This window comes from Ruditapes philippinarum, unplaced genomic scaffold (genome assembly GCF_026571515.1).
Source record: "Ruditapes philippinarum isolate M1 unplaced genomic scaffold, ASM2657151v2 ctg2425_1_1_1_1, whole genome shotgun sequence".
Lineage (NCBI taxonomy): Eukaryota > Metazoa > Mollusca > Bivalvia > Venerida > Veneridae > Ruditapes > Ruditapes philippinarum.
The window spans coordinates 51,170-67,460 of NW_026860145.1; the positions used below are offsets into that span (position 1 = coordinate 51,170).

The window sequence follows — 16,291 nt, forward strand, 5'->3', positions numbered from 1 at the left end:
CATTTCTGAGGACGAACACATTATTTTTAAGGTATAGCACAACCGTGTATTTTTAATTTCGTAGGAGAAGTAAACTATCGTGCACATTGCAAACCTCATTAAAGTCTTCAAAAGCTAGTAGCGGGATATTGTTTGTTCATTCAGATTAAAAATATTTTCATTATCTGATTTTCAGCAATTTGTGATATATCTGGAAATGTTGTAAGTATTTACTATTTGATATATTGTGAACATTATATCAATCAAATGTCATTGTAAATATTAGGCTGAATGTATTAAACGGGATAATGATTTTTATGCCACCGCAGCATCTGCGATGCGGTGGCATATAGCGATTCACCTGTGTGTGTGTGTGTGTGTGTGTGTGTGTGTGTGTGTGTGTGTGTGTGTGTGTGTGTGTGTGTGTGTGTGTGTGTGTGTGTGTGTGTGTTATATAGATTATATAGTGAACTTAAAAAATCTTCTTGTGAAAAACCACTAGTCCAATTTCAAACAAACTTGGCAGGATTGATCCTTGGGTGAAGGGCTTCCAAAGTTGTTCAAAGAATTTCATTCCATGCAGAAATCTGGTTGCCATGGCAACCAAAAGGAATTATAAGACTAAATTTAAAAAATCTTCTTGGAAATACCCAAAAGGCCTAGAGCTTAGATATTTTGCATAAGGCATTGTCTGGTAGACCTCTACCAAGATTGTTCAAATTATAGCCCTGGGGTCAAAATCGGCGCCGCCCCGGGGGTCATTAATTTTCACTATATGTAGATATAGTAAAAACTTAAAATACCTTCTTGTAAAGACCCAAAAGGCTATCTAGACCCTTACCAAGATTGTTCAAATTATAGCCCTGGGGTCAAAATTGGCCCGTCCCGGGCGGGGGTCATTGATTTTCACTTTATGTACATATAGTAAAAACTTAAAATACCTTCTTGTAAAGACCCAAAAGGCCTAGAGCTTAGATATTTTGCATAAGGCATTGTCTGGTAGACCTCTACCCAGATTGTTCAAATATAGCCCTGGGGTCAAAATCGGCCCGCCCCGGGGGTCATTGGTTTTCCTTATATGTATATAGTAAAAACTTATAGTAAAAACTTTAAAAAAATTTCTTCTAGCAATTGACAAATGCTAGAGGTTAGATATTTTGCATGAAACATTGTGAAGTGAACTTCTAGCAAGATTGTTCAAATTAGAGCCCTGGGGTCAAAATTGCCCCACCCCGGGGGTCATTGATTTAGCCCCGCCCAAGGGGCCATAGGTTTTCCTTATATGTATATAGTAAAAACTTAAAAAATCATCTTCTCTAAATTTACAAAGACTTAGGGTTAAGATATTTTGCATGAAACATTATGTAGTGAACCTCTAGCAAGATTGTACAAATTATAGCCCTGGGGTCAAAATTGGCCCCACCCCCCAGGGGTCATTGATTTTCACTATGTACATATATTACAAAAATCTTCTTGTCTGAAGGAACAAGGCTTAGAGCTTTGATAGTTGGTATATAATATCATCTATGGGTCCTGTACTAAAGTTGTTTTAATTATGCCCCTAGTGTTAAGATTGCCCTGCCCCAGAGGCGATAGTTTTCCTTATATGTATAAAGTAAAAACTTGAAAAATCTTCTTCTCTGAATTGAAAAATCTTCTTCTCCGAATTGACAAAGGCTAGAGGTTAAATATATGGCATGAGACTTTCCAAAGTGAACCTTTACCCAGATTGTTCAAATATAGCCCTGGGGTCATAATTGGTTTTGCCCCGGGTGTCATTGATTTCCATTATGTACATCAGCTACAGCTTAGATATTTGACTTGAAATGTTGTTTGGTGGACTGTATCAAGATTGTTTTGAATTAAACCCTTGGGTCCAAAATTTTGCCTTGCCCAATGGGACAGTGACCTACTTTCCTGTCCTTTGATGTACAGCAATGAAATTTTGACCATGTGCACAGTTTTAGTTGTAAAATTGAACTTTGATATCAGGTGACCTAGATTTTGATGATGTGACCTACTTTCTTGTCGTTTGATGTACAGCTATGAAATTTGAACCATGTGCACAGATTAAATCATTAAGATGTAAAGTGAACTTGATTTCAGCAGACCTAGATTTTGACAAAGTGTCTTACTGCGTTGTCCTTTGATGTAGTCATGAAATTTAGGCTGTGTGAAATATGACCTTCACCACCAAATTCACTAGACTCAAGTGCATTGATATATTCCTACTCTGATCTTTTATTGAGTTAACAACAGATTTTACCACTAATCTGATAATAAGAATAAGATTGCTCAGGGATCTATGCATTATGACAATCTTCAAAATTGTATAGAAACAAAAAAAATCTGTTCCTACACTACTATTTAGTGTTGTATTTATGCGGTGGCATAGCATTTTTCTCAAATGCAATCTTGTTTTGTTTTATCATGCATTTATCGTGTTAAATAAGCATGGGTATTTATGAGCCGCAAAAAGACGGAGCTTTGATATTTTTATTATAAACCATATAATCGCTTGAATAAAGAAGAATGAAGAAATGTACTTTTAAGTCGAGGTGAGAAATTTTATAAGGACATTTTAGCATACGCTAATTGTTCTTCAAACTGGTCATTAAATAATGCCGGCGTACCCTAGACTCGATCCTCGGACCTCTGTTTCTCTTGATATATATTTAAACAATATTGTTAACGATGTAAATTCGAACATACAACTTTTTACAGACGACACGAGCCTTTATCTGGATGGCTGAGCGCAATACTGGTCTAACTGCTATTTTTGAAAATGTTCAGGAGTGACAAAAACTTATTTAATTCTATTTCATTTTAAATACTTATATTAAAAAACTTTTTGAGTTCCAATTTGAGTTTTGGTAAAAGTAGTACAAATCTTTGAATTAGACCTGTTGTACCTGATATATTGTGATATAAATGAAAATTTAAATTTTGATTATTTTTTTTTATAAATTTGTCAGCAATAAACCATTGTTTAGAAGATTTTGAAAGTGTCTAGAAGAAGTTTACAATATTCAATATTTTTCAAAAATAATCTTAAACAACAGTTTTGATATTTGTAGTGTAATAAACAATGATGACTGATGATACAGGGTTACATTTAAGAAATAATATCGGCGCCGTTTCATCAAAATATTTATTAACTGATATGGATCAAATTTGTGGCGTTAGTGTATGTAAGGTATTCTTTCGCTATTGTGTGAAAAGAAAACATAAGAACTGAAACTATAAATAAAAATTGACGCTTTAAAAGGCTATATAAGTTATGTAGGCTATATAATCGAGGGAGAAAACATAACAGCCGCATATACAAATAGTCAGTGATTCTGTAATAAAACCATAAACAACAGTTAGAAACCTTGGCGCTTTATTGGACTCTCATTTAGACATGGAACAACATGTGAACTCAGTTTCTCGTTCATGCTTCATGAAAATACGACAAATAGGTCAAATTCGGAAATACTTGACTGTTGATAGTGACAACTGTAATTCGTTGCTTTATGGATCTTTAAAGTACGTTCTCAACAAGCTCCAAAAATGTTCAAAATACGGCTGCTCGTGTTGTTACCATGACACGGCGAAACTGCCACATAACCCCAGTTTTAAAGGAACTACATTGGCTTCCTGTGCACATCAGAGTCGAGTACAAACTCCTTATATATTAGTTTAAGGCGTTTCATTGACAGGCACCTACGTACATACGAAATATGATAGACATTTATACCCCATCCAGACAACTTAGGTCCCTAAACTCTGGAATGCCCTACCTAGAACACTTAAAAGCTGTGAAACTCTAACAGTGTTTAAGAGAGCAATTAAAACTCACTTATTTAAGAGATTTTATTTCGACTGATTATAATTTATGTGGGTCTTTTTAAATTTTTCAAAACTACATTTGATTTGAATTTGTGACTTGAGTTTTTAGATGTTTTAGTTTTTTTCTTTTAAATATTGTATCATTTATTTGGTAACACTGTACAGTTCTTTTGAACGTGTCAATGTGCATGAAAAAAGTGCTTAAGAAGTTTGGTATATAATAATAATAATAATAGTCACTAACCAGTGTTTATTGGCAGTTTAACACCGGTTTTTTTCTTCTTTTTCTATAGTGACTAAATCACGAGGAGTGTTAGAATTTAAAGTTTGAAAAGATATGACATTTTATTATATGCCCGAAAGAATTTTGGGCATATTATATTATACCCCCTTCAGTATGTCTGTCTGTCTGTCTGTCCGTCCGTCCGTCCGTCTTTTAGCAATTTGGTTTCCGGGGCATAACCTAAGTTCAATTTGGCCCATAATAGTTAAACTTCAAAGGATAATTGTCTATATTGGGTAGAAGACCCCTATTGACTGTTGGGTCACAAGGTCAAAGATCAAGGTCACTATTACCTTAAAACTGAAAACAGTTTCCGCTCAGTTACTTTGTATTTGTCAACCTACAGCTGTAAAATTTTATATGAGGAACAGCTATGAACAGCTATAATGATCTTTATCTTGCCAAAATGTCCTTGAAATAACCTAGATTTTGTTACTATATATAGTAACATAGGTATGAAGTGTTGATAATACATAAATCCACGAATCCCTGCTAATGTGTTGTATTGTCCTACTTTATTTCGCTAAGATATATTCAACCACATCAAGTCGGTTATAGGTTATATACAGAGTTTTAAGAAACTAATTTTCTCGTTTCACTTCGTTCGCTCGAAAATTATACATAATGGGCAAGTAAATGAACAAACAATGACGTAATCAACTCTCCGTGACTTTTAAGATGTCTTCTGTCGTTGAATTAACTGTGGCATAATCAACCGCAATCAATTTAACATTGAAGATTTATAAACTCAAGAAAAGAAATTCAGTAACTCTACCCAAGACAAAATATGACCCTGAGAAATTGCGAAAATGATTTCAGATTGACGGTAGAAAAAAGATCGGGGGCTTTAGAATAGATTTATTACTTGATTTGACAGTACACAATATCATAAAAAACTGGCACAAATGGTATTTATCAATATAAAATACAATTAAACAGCATTTTCTAAATTTATTTTGTGTTTTCTAAGTAAATCATAGGGTTGAACTGTTTGATAGATATTTGTTTACATTGACAACTGTCCGTTTCTTAGAAAGGGTGAAAACCAAGATAAGCGGAGATGTCTCAAGATCGCATAATGATGAGCAGCAACCAAGTATTAACCTCTAAATTATAACTATAATTCAGAATTATTTTTCTAAAATTAACACATGCAACCACTTACTTACTTCAAAAAGAAAAAGTGCCCACATGATGCACCATGCTCAAATCTGCAGCACCAGACACATAGAATGGATGTCGCTGTTTTTTTATTTTTGACACTAATACTAAGCCCAAAGCAGTTGTTGTTTATTTCAAAAATCTAATCTTAAATTCAATAGGCAAATGGCTTCTATATATGATAGAAACATTTTTATCAACATATGCACTGTTTCCCGCCACATAAGTCAAAGTTTTGCACTTTATTCTCCTGTAGTACATTTAATTGAGCTGTGTAATGCATAAAATTTTCAAAATACAAGAACCAAAATGATCATGATCATATTACATATTAATACATATGTGTGCATATCTTGATATAATTATATATTCTGCATATATCATATCAGACAGGAATAAACGACTTGGTGATGTAATGGCACAATATGTTGAAGCTATGATGTTATTGCTACTGGAGTTGATAGTGTAAAGTTGTATTTAACTTTTCTCGATCAAAGAGAATGAAACAGAAGTAAATGCTTAAAGTAAAAACATAAAGACACCCAAAAAGGAAAATTGTTGATTATGCTGAAGGCACAATGCGCGTGCATGACATGCTACATCAGTGTCTAAGAACTTTTCATAATGTAAAAAGATTTTAGAACAATGATCATGACTATTTGCACATATCTTTGGCTTACAGTTGGACTTTCTTTGGAGATTCTGACTTTCTCTATTTTATCGCCACATCAGTGTTGTTTGTGCCGTATGGAGGCTGTAAAAAGTCGCCCCGTACATTCAATCAAAGATGTTTTATATCCGATCCTTAAAGATCGTTCAACAAGACACTTTTGTTGTGCTTGTGGTAATTTAGTTCTTTCTATTCGGCTATTTTCTTATTGGGTGATTCTAGTATTCCTCACTTGAATACTGTTAAATCGCCCTTAGAATATGTGGCCTGCTTTTAAATTTGTCTTTTGACGTCTTATCTGTGATATGCAGGCTTCATAACCCCTGATCCCCTTTCAAAATTCCATTTTATTTAGTTCCGCCCATTGTTTTTGTTTCGTTTAGGGCGCACGCATTTTTTTACTTGGGGACCATATGTCGCTTTTCATGGAATTGCACTTACGTGTCACATTGAAAATTCCATGATAAGCGCCATATGAACACATCTGCGGATGTTTTAAAAATTCCAAATTGTACCAGTTCATGTTAAATGTTGAATTCTGCTTACGCCGGTGCTAGGGGGGCGTGGACAGCAGTTTGCACTTGACAGTACCGTTCATAAACAGGCTCAATCAAACCGAGCCTGCAACTATTTTCAATTGTGCCGTGTTGGGTTCTTACTTTCTTTATTTTACAGAATGGAATTATATCTCCATCTCCAAAAGACGGAAGCACCTTGACATGTTATGAACACCAAGGCAAACGATTATCGTGCAAATTGCGTGTTTATCTCGCAGCAATATCGGGGTAAGACTAATTATACAATTACAAACAAATGTTCTTTGTTTCAAAATGAAATATCTAAAGTGTGAAATTTATTATCTTGATTTACCTTTGTGTGTTTTGATAAAACTAGTTTCTCAGGATGTAATTTCAATGTACAAATTGAACCTTCTTAACAGAAAACTGTTGAATAAGATGATATGAAATATAGCCAATTGTATGGCTATCTTAGCAATTCATTCAATCTTTTTGTTTCAGAAAAATATTAATTTCTATCAAATTATTGTTTCAAATTTAATAGTTCATCCCCTGCAATAAGTATAGAAACAACAGATGAACTAACAAATATCATCACAGTGGACCCTGTCAGGAGGTCAACAGATCTACCGGGTATTTCCTCCGTTTTCTCTGCAGATATATCAATAGATGGAAGAATGAACAGTACTAAACCACAGTATGTGTGTGTTAAGGAAAACATTACGTAAGTTTATAAAAAATTTAACTTTTTTACGTTTCTTCCTTGTTGATTATGAAATTCTCATAGCATTGTATTTAAACCAAATGTCTATGTGTTTAAATATTATCGGTAACACTGCAAAGGAATTTAGGTTGTACATACATACTAAAGATATGTTGTCAAGCTTTGATTCACTTAAGATTTGATTTATACAGAATTTATTTAGTTCGATTGTTTAGGAAGCTTGAAGCTTATAGACACACTTTCGAATCCGTTCCAGGAACCAACCAGTATTGAGCAATGATTGTAAAGTTTCTTGTTCACTTAAGATTTGCTTTTTATATTCCGAGCGGTACATGTGACTTTTGCATAAGGATAATTGCAATTTTGAATTAACTGCACCGTCTGGACTTGCTGCAGTATTATTTAGACCGACTGCAATCCTTGGACTTGCTGAGCTCCTTGGACTTGCAGCAGTGATTCACTTGCTGCTGTATTTAATTCGATGCACTATTGGGCTTGCTGCGCAACCCTTACTTGCTGTAATATTGGACATAACATCATCCTAGACTTGCTGCATCCCCTGGATTTGATGTTCCTCTTAGACTTGCTGCAGTATTTGAACTTAATAAACTCTTTGGACTTGCTGTGTTCATTTGACTTCAATTACCTGACTTAAGTTTAAGACTAGCTGCATTAATAAATGTGTTGTACTATTGTAATTACCGCACAACCTGCTCAACCTAAACGTTCAGCAGTATTAGACTTGCTGCACAATAATGACTAGCTGCAATATTAGACATGCTACATAATAAGAGTTGCTGCTTTTCATTTACTACGCCACCTTACATGGAATGACACTACTGTGTAGCATTGAAGGTTCCATGATAACCGCCGTATGAACACATCTGCGGATGTTTCTTAATTCAAAATTACACCATTTTTATGCCCCCACAATGTGGGAGCATATAGCGTTGCACTTGTCCGTCCGTCTGTCAGTCAGTCCGTCCGTCAGTCCGTCAGTCCGTCCGTACGTCCCGAAATCTTGTGAACGTAACTCCTCTTAAACCGGATGGCAGATTTTGCTTAAACTTACAGGGATGAACAACCTTAATGTGTAGATGGTAGTAAAGGAAGGAATTTTCGCTGCGACCAAATTTAACAGAATTATGGCCCTTTGTTGATTTTTTCACTAGATACTATGTAGAAATTTTGTGAACGCAACTCCTCTTAAACCGGATGACGGATTTAGCTTAAACTTACAGGGATGAACAACCTTAATGTGTAGATGGTAGTAAAGGAAAGAATTTTTGCTGCGACCAAATTTAACAGAATTATGGCCCTTTCTTGATTTTTTCACTATGTACTATGTAGAAATTTTGTGAACGCAACTCCTCTTAAACTGGATGGCAGATTTTGCTTAAACTTACAGGGATGAACAACCTTAAGGTGTAGATGGTAGTAAAGGAAGGAATTTTCGCTGCGACCAAATTTTACAGAATTATGGCCCTTTGTTGATTTTTTCACTATATACTATGTAGAAATTTTGTGAATGCAACTCCTCTTAAACCGGATGGCAGATTTTGCTTAAACTTCCAGGGATGAACAACCTTAATGTGTAGATGGCAGTAAAGGAAGGAATTTTTGCTGCAACCAAATTTAACAGAATTATGGCCCTTTGTTGATTTTTTCATTATATACTATGTAGAAATTTTGTGAACGCAACTCCTCTTAAACCGGATGGCAGATTTTGCTTAAACTTCCAGGGATGAACAACCTTAATGTGTAGATGGTAGTAAAGGAAGGAATTTTTGCTGCAACCAAATTTAACAGAATTATGGCCCTTTGTTGATTTTTTCATTATATACTATGTAGAAATTTTGTGAACGCAACTCCTCTTAAACCGGATGGCAGATTTTGCTTAAACTTCCAGGGATGAACAACCTTAATGTGTAGATGGTAGTAAAGGAAGGAATTTTTGCTGCGACCAAATTTAACAGAATTATGGCCCTTTGTTGATTTTTTCACTATATACTATGTAGAAATTTTGTGAACGCAACTCCTCTTAAACCGGATGGCAGATTTTGCTTAAACTTCCAGGGATGAACAACCTTTATGTGTAGATGGTAGTAAAGGAAGGAAATTTTGCTGCGACCAAATTTAACAGAATTATGGCCCTTTGTTGATTTTTTCACTATATACTATGTAGAAATTTTGTGAACGCAACTCCTCTTAAACCAGATGGCAGATTTTGCTTAAACTTCCAGGGATGAACAACCTTTATGTGTAGATGGTAGTAAAGGAAGGAATTTTTGCTGCAACCAAATTTAACAGAATTATGGCCCTTTGTTGATTTTTCATTATATACTATGTAGAAATTTTGTGAACGCAACTCCTCTTAAACCGGATGGCAGATTTTGCTTAAACTTCCAGGGATGAACAACCTTTATGTGTAGATGGTAGTAAAGGAAGGAAATTTTGCTGCGACCAAATTTAACAGAATTATGGCCCTTTGTTGATTTTTTCACTATATACTATGTAGAAATTTTGTGAACGCAACTCCTCTTAAACCGGATGGCAGATTTTTCTTAAACTTACAGGGATGAACAACCTTAAGGTGTAGATGGTAGTAAAGGAAGGAATTTTCGCTGCGACCAAATTTTACAGAATTATGGCCCTTTGTTGATTTTTTCACTATATACTATGTAGAAATTTTGTGAATGCAACTCCTCTTAAACCGGATGGCAGATTTTGCTTAAACTTCCAGGGATGAACAACCTTAATGTGTAGATGGCAGTAAAGGAAGGGATTTTTGCTGCAACCAAATTTAACAGAATTATGACCCTTTGTTGATTTTTTCATTATATACTATGTAGAAATTTTGTGAACGCAACTCCTCTTAAACCGGATGGCAGATTTTGCTTAAACTTCCAGGGATGAACAACCTTTATGTGTAGATGGTAGTAAAGGAAGGAATTTTTGCTGCGACCAAATTTAACAGAATTATGGCCCTTTGTTGATTTTTAGTTTTCAACTTGTGGCACATGTAGTCCAAAAAATATTTGACCTAGAGTCATAAGATTGACAGAACAGTGGCGTGTGGGGGCATCCGTGTCCTATGGACACATTTCTAGTTGTGTTTAAGTTATTTAAGTTTGAGTACATCAAAATTTTAGTAACGTCATCAGCTGTTCGCCTCTTTTTAATGATAACATCGACAGCAATTCATCAGCAAGAATGAATAACGCTGAAATCCGTTCAAAGAAACAATTTTCAGCGCTTTTGTGCCACAGTTACTTGGACAGAGTAAAACTTTTTTGTTCATTTAAAATATTACTTTATTCATGATACTTTCTAATTATATTATTTTTATTATGACTTTCTAAGCAGCTGATGACGTTAATAAAATTTTGATGACACTCAAACTTAAATACCTTATAACTTTAACAAAAAAAGCTTTTTTGGAGGTATGGTTTGGAATATTTAATGACGAAATGTTGACGTTTACGAATCTTATGAAAAAAGTATTTATTATCATGAGAAAATATAAGTTTTTGTGACTTTAAACTAAAAATACCGCATCTCATCGGATAGTGTGGTTATTTTCAGTCAAACTTCACGTGAAGTAAAGCTATCACAGGGCCAGAAATGTGTTAGCATGCTCCTTTGGATGTTGACTATGAATCCATAACATTGATTTACTCGAACACAGTTGGGATATGTTAAAATAGATGAATACTTACCGTACGTCAATTGTATTCCTCGCGCCGACATGTATATACTGGTACAGCTGTCGACGCTGGAACAGCTGTCTGCCCATTTGATTGTACGGTGTGTCACTTATCTCATTGAATGTCTGCTCTGCTCCATCTAGATCTGACTATTTTATGAAATATTGTTTCTACCTTCCAAGGAATTCGGAAACATACTCAACTGGATGTGGTCTGTTCCATCTGAGCTTTTCACTGACACCTGCTTCCTTCAACATGTCATGTTTCAAAAATCTCTTCCTAACAGTTTTATATTCATGGGCTACCTTATAGACAAACTTGTAAATATTTGAGACGTTGCCGTAATAGTTATTACCTTAAACTCATAAACTCGTGACTAAAGTGTTTTCCTCTCATTTTTGACTGATCTGATTGCAAACCTGATTACTTTCTTGGATCTTTTTCCTCCATCTCATGAGGAAAACTTCAATTTCAATTTGTCTTCATTTACCTCACTCCTTTTTCTGTGGCTTGGCACTCTTATTTCGTCTTTTAAAGCAAATATCACTGAAATCTTTTATTGATATTCCGGCCGGTACCAGTGACTATTTATTGCTTATGAATTGCTGCACTCCCTGGTCTTGATTCGGTATTTAGTATTTGCTGCACACCTTGAACTTGTTGTGCCTCTTGTACGTGCTGCATTTTTAGACTTGCTATAGCTATAAATTTGTTTCAATATCGCATATGCTACGCAACCTAGACTTAATATTTTCTATTTCACTCATTGGTCTTTCTGCGCAACCTTGACTGCTACGCAACTAGACATGTGAATTTCTACGACTCTTTCCTAGGTAGCGGACCTCATTAAAACTTGCTTTTTCCTGGGATGCTGACCTCTCTAAGACTGTCGTATTTATGTTTGCAAACCTTTGTTGTTATTAAACGCTTTACAAGAAAGCATATCATTTTCCTCAACTTCCTGCATTTTTATTTTTTCACATAGCCGGTGATTTGCTCACCAAACGAACACTTTCCTGCGTTCATAGAACGTCGCCTTTTTGTTGTTAATCATTTCATATTTCCTGACAATATTGAGTTTCATTCTAAATCAGTTTTATTCTTTTTATTTCTTTCATATCTATAGCCAGCCCGAATAGCTTGATAAAACGCTACAATTTTTACCTCATGTGTGAACAAAAATTATACTAAATGGCGGACTTTTTTAATTATTTTTGACATATGGTTCGGGTAAAATGCGAAAATAAATACAAGCATTATTAACAAAATCGCGTGACCAAGCTGGCCCTTATTTGATGTTTAGTAGATTATAGCTGTGTTTTCAATGTTTTTGTTTATTATATAACGAGCTTTCTTCAAATTTATCTTTCAGAATGTCTAAGGCATGTTATGGAATAAGCATTATCCCTAATCGTAAGTGCTAATTTCACATAACCATCTGAAACAAACTCATAGCATGTTTATAGGAAATTAATCAGACAGTTCTCTAGTATATTTTTATTTATTGATGTGAGAAAATTCACTCAATTCTTCTTTAAAATGTTAAAAACGATGATGATCTCAATACCCATATTCTAGGAATGTTTCTGTCTTACACAATCTTGGATTCTTCAAAAGGTTTGGAAACAGAGTTGTTTGGATTTCTCTTGATCAATTAAAAAAGTAGTAAAAACGTGAAATCTACAGACTCGGTTTGATTATGAAAAGTGTAATATCTCTTTCACTCTTTGCATTGATTTAAGCGGTAGTCAATCCTCAATAAAACTAATGGAATCAATAATTCTGTAGGACATGAAAAAATATGACAAAAACTGTGATACACAAAACAACTTTTAACTGTAAATATCGTTGTATATAGTAGAGGTGTTTCCAATGATAAAATGTTATATTGGTGCTTAATATCCGTTTGTAAAAATTGAAATACCTTAAAATCTGTTACAATACATAGTAATCTGTTACTATACTTAGTAACATACGTATTAGGGTTTTTCATAGACGGTGTTAGTGTATTATAATAACCATTAATGTACTCTAGCATCAGGTAAAAAGGCCCTAGCACCATGGAACACAGCCAGCGCTGGCTGGAGTGAGATTCTACATCAAAATATAAAGATAGCAAAATTTGTTCAGATAAAAAAAATGTACAATGCACGTTATTGTCTTATGACTCGAGGTGAGATGTAAAGTTAAACAGTTCTTTACACAGAATAAAAGAAATGAAATTTGGAAAAAAGCTAGTTATTATGATAATATTTATCTCTCTTTTATTGATCTCTACTGGCCTAAGTGTATTTAATTGGCGAATTCAGTACGTTTCAACTGCTTAATGTGTTACATCTTGACTTTAATGCAACGCATTAGAGATATGGCCTTAAAGCTTTGTCATAATAACTGAAAAAGCTCTGTTGAATTTACATTACATGGATTAAAAATACTAATTTAGACCAAAATTAATGTACGCTACGATAATGTATTTACAAAGAAGGAAATGTCGGTTTATTTACAAAGATATATTATCTTACATAAGAAAAGTAGACATACCATATATGCAAAGTAAAGATTATCAAGATGAATTGCTACTTCAGTGTATCATATCCTGCTCAAGTACAATTTTAATACAGGAAAAGATGTAAAGCATCCGTGAATTAGTTTTAGTATTATTTATGTTCCTTATAAATATGACTAAATAATGTCACTATTTTTTTTATGTTTAAATGTCAAATTCTGCTTACGTCGGTGCAATGGGGCGTATAAGGGTGATTGCCTTTCAGTCACAAGTGCAGTCCTTTAACAGATTTAGTCAAACCAAGCTTGCAACATTCTTAATTTCGCTGTATGAACGTTCTTTTGGGGTTCTGTTTAATGTGTTGTTGTTTTTTTTTAATTTACCCTTTAAAAATATAAATAAAAAGACATGAAATGCTAAACGTTTGATTTTTGTACTACATATATTGTACCGAAATATTTTCATTGATATCATGTTTTATATTTATCTCATTTAGCTGAAACAGATACTTCTACTCGAGCGTATAGCGAGAAGAATGTAAGTTCACACTGCTGAAGCTTTAAATTAACCATGTCGCTTTTTGCAGAATGTAAATATACATATGGTTTACGGAAAGATTATGAAACAGCAATCATGACAATTAAACGTACATTTTGCTTTTTCGACTGTGTTTAATTGAAAAAAATATTAATGCCTCAAGCCAAAGGTTAAAGCAATCCCTGTACCATTGACTTATTAGATGAATTAGTGAAACCTTTTGTTCTTGACATTTCAAAAATAATTAATGGTAAGATAATTGTTCAATTATCAGTTTTTATATGATTGTATTAAGAAAATATTTTTTGACAAAAATGATTAAAGGCGCATGATGTCAGAGAAACGAAAAGAAAATTAAATATATTTTCGAAAAGAAAAATATGACATAAATATGACATAAATATTTGACTTAAAAAGTAGCAAAATGTTAACAAAGTAGTATTTTGACTTCCATACAAAATACCAAATCACTATAGTTGTACTAATTGCCATTTATAGGCAACTGTAAAGTTCGAATCACCAACTTTGAAAGATCACAGTAGAATTATATGTAGCGTTGGGGCGAGCTGTCAAGTTCTGTTGTACACAACAATCGTTTCTAAACGGTATGTGTGATCTTTGTATACTTTTAAAAGGGTTTTGATTACTTTAAAACATTATAAGTAAAGCATGAATGTAATGTACATTGCTTTGAGAACAATTATTGTTCTTATTAAAAGCAAAGTAACGAGATCTGATACTTCATCAATTTGTTCTTAATTATTTGCCAAAAAGAGTAATGTGTGTACTGTGTGCATAAAATGGTGGGATTATGTTAAAAATATTACACGTTAAAGAATTATCTTAACATAAGTAAAACTAGAATCCTTATTCATAAAGCTTCTGAATAATTTATATTCTCATAGGGCTTCCTGCGAGATGAAAACAACATTAGCTACTGGTGGATCTGTTAGTGGAACAATATCGAGTAGCCAATGTGATGAAGATGATAAAGATAACGATGCTGACGATACAGATCTAACAGGAAGAGCGAATTCCCCATGCTGGTAATCAAGCTAAAATACTTAAATACCCGCACGTTAGATAAACATCTATTCTGACATGATTCTTGATTTTGTTGCTTAACACAAAGAAAAAAATGACCGTTGTAAAACGCAATTAACACTGGCTGTTATTGTTTACATTTGCTCCCTCAGATAAAATAAATAAACATAGGCACATTAAACATGTTTATGACCATCAATAAGCAGTGTAATGACGCCATCCAGAAAGCAAATAAATCTTTAAATTGTACAAGAATGACGTCATTAAGCATACATGGATGAGAATAAAGAGTTATTGTCCTGCACTGATTTAAGTTCTTTACAATCCAGTTTGATAGGTACGTTTAAATTGCTAAATAAATAATTGAAAATAAGGATATACTTAATATACTATCTGTATTTATATATTTCTTTTTATTTTTTTACTTCTTTTCTGAAAAAGAAAATGTATTATGTTGTGCATGATATGCCTTGTTAAATATTATGTTCTACATGAACCACATTATCAACAGCACGTAAAGTTATTTTCTGCTGTGTCAGTAGAAAATTAAAACGTCGTTTATTATTCGTAGCGAAGATGTTATATCTTCAACTGACGGAGTGACAGTTTATAGTGCACATGCACGTGGACAATCATGTGTTACAGAAGCTATAGTTGTTTATAACAGTCCTGGAGAAAAACAGTTGTGTTTTCAGTCCGGGTATGGCTATTCTTGTTTGTTTTTTATCTACATGTTTGGTACTTGGTAACTTTAAGTATCAAGTAAATAATTTTACTGATTAAAACACTTCATAATCTTATGTTCTTATGCAAAAGACTGATTACATTGAACGGCTGTGTTATATAATTTAAATGAATGTTTTAAGCGAACGGAATAAAATGTTCCGGAACAAAAACAGTTGTTTCTATTTCAAAGGGTTTTTGCAATGATTTCACACACGCATAACCTGTTCTCTATAAGATGAAGTTGTACTGACAATTTTCTTTTTATTCTGTAAAAATTGAATCACAATATAAAAATAAATTTTACAATATAACATCAGCAAATACAAGGTTTGTCCCACTAAGTCTTGGGTAATCATTGTAAAACACAATCTATAATCGTCCCGAGCCTAAAATTAATGTAACAAAAGTGTATTTCTATCAAGATAAAGAAAAAAAACAGAACAGGTAACATATGAAATATTAAACCAATAATATACCTACCTCAGGAGTGCGTATGAGATCCACATCAAATATCGTCAATTTACAAACCAAACACAATGTTTTCAAAACAGAATACCATTACTTGAAAGAATCTGACTAATGTGACATGTGCCGTATGTCTGACG

General features: G+C 33.7%; 1 protein-coding gene across 1 annotated transcript in view; it reads left to right on the plus strand.

Moving 5' to 3' along the window:
- The window catches only part of LOC132759024 (protein eyes shut homolog), a gene marked incomplete at its 3' end in the record, with an annotated part of 79,214 nt that overhangs the window by 35,154 nt on the left and 27,769 nt on the right, over positions 1 to 16,291 (plus strand). The window contains exons 18-25 of the mRNA XM_060750748.1: positions 176 to 201; positions 6,600 to 6,709; positions 6,987 to 7,166; positions 12,246 to 12,286; positions 13,876 to 13,916; positions 14,415 to 14,521; positions 14,822 to 14,962; positions 15,532 to 15,660. Coding sequence (XP_060606731.1) covers positions 176 to 201; positions 6,600 to 6,709; positions 6,987 to 7,166; positions 12,246 to 12,286; positions 13,876 to 13,916; positions 14,415 to 14,521; positions 14,822 to 14,962; positions 15,532 to 15,660 — 775 coding nt within the window. The remainder of the gene's footprint in view (positions 1 to 175; positions 202 to 6,599; positions 6,710 to 6,986; positions 7,167 to 12,245; positions 12,287 to 13,875; positions 13,917 to 14,414; positions 14,522 to 14,821; positions 14,963 to 15,531; positions 15,661 to 16,291) is intronic.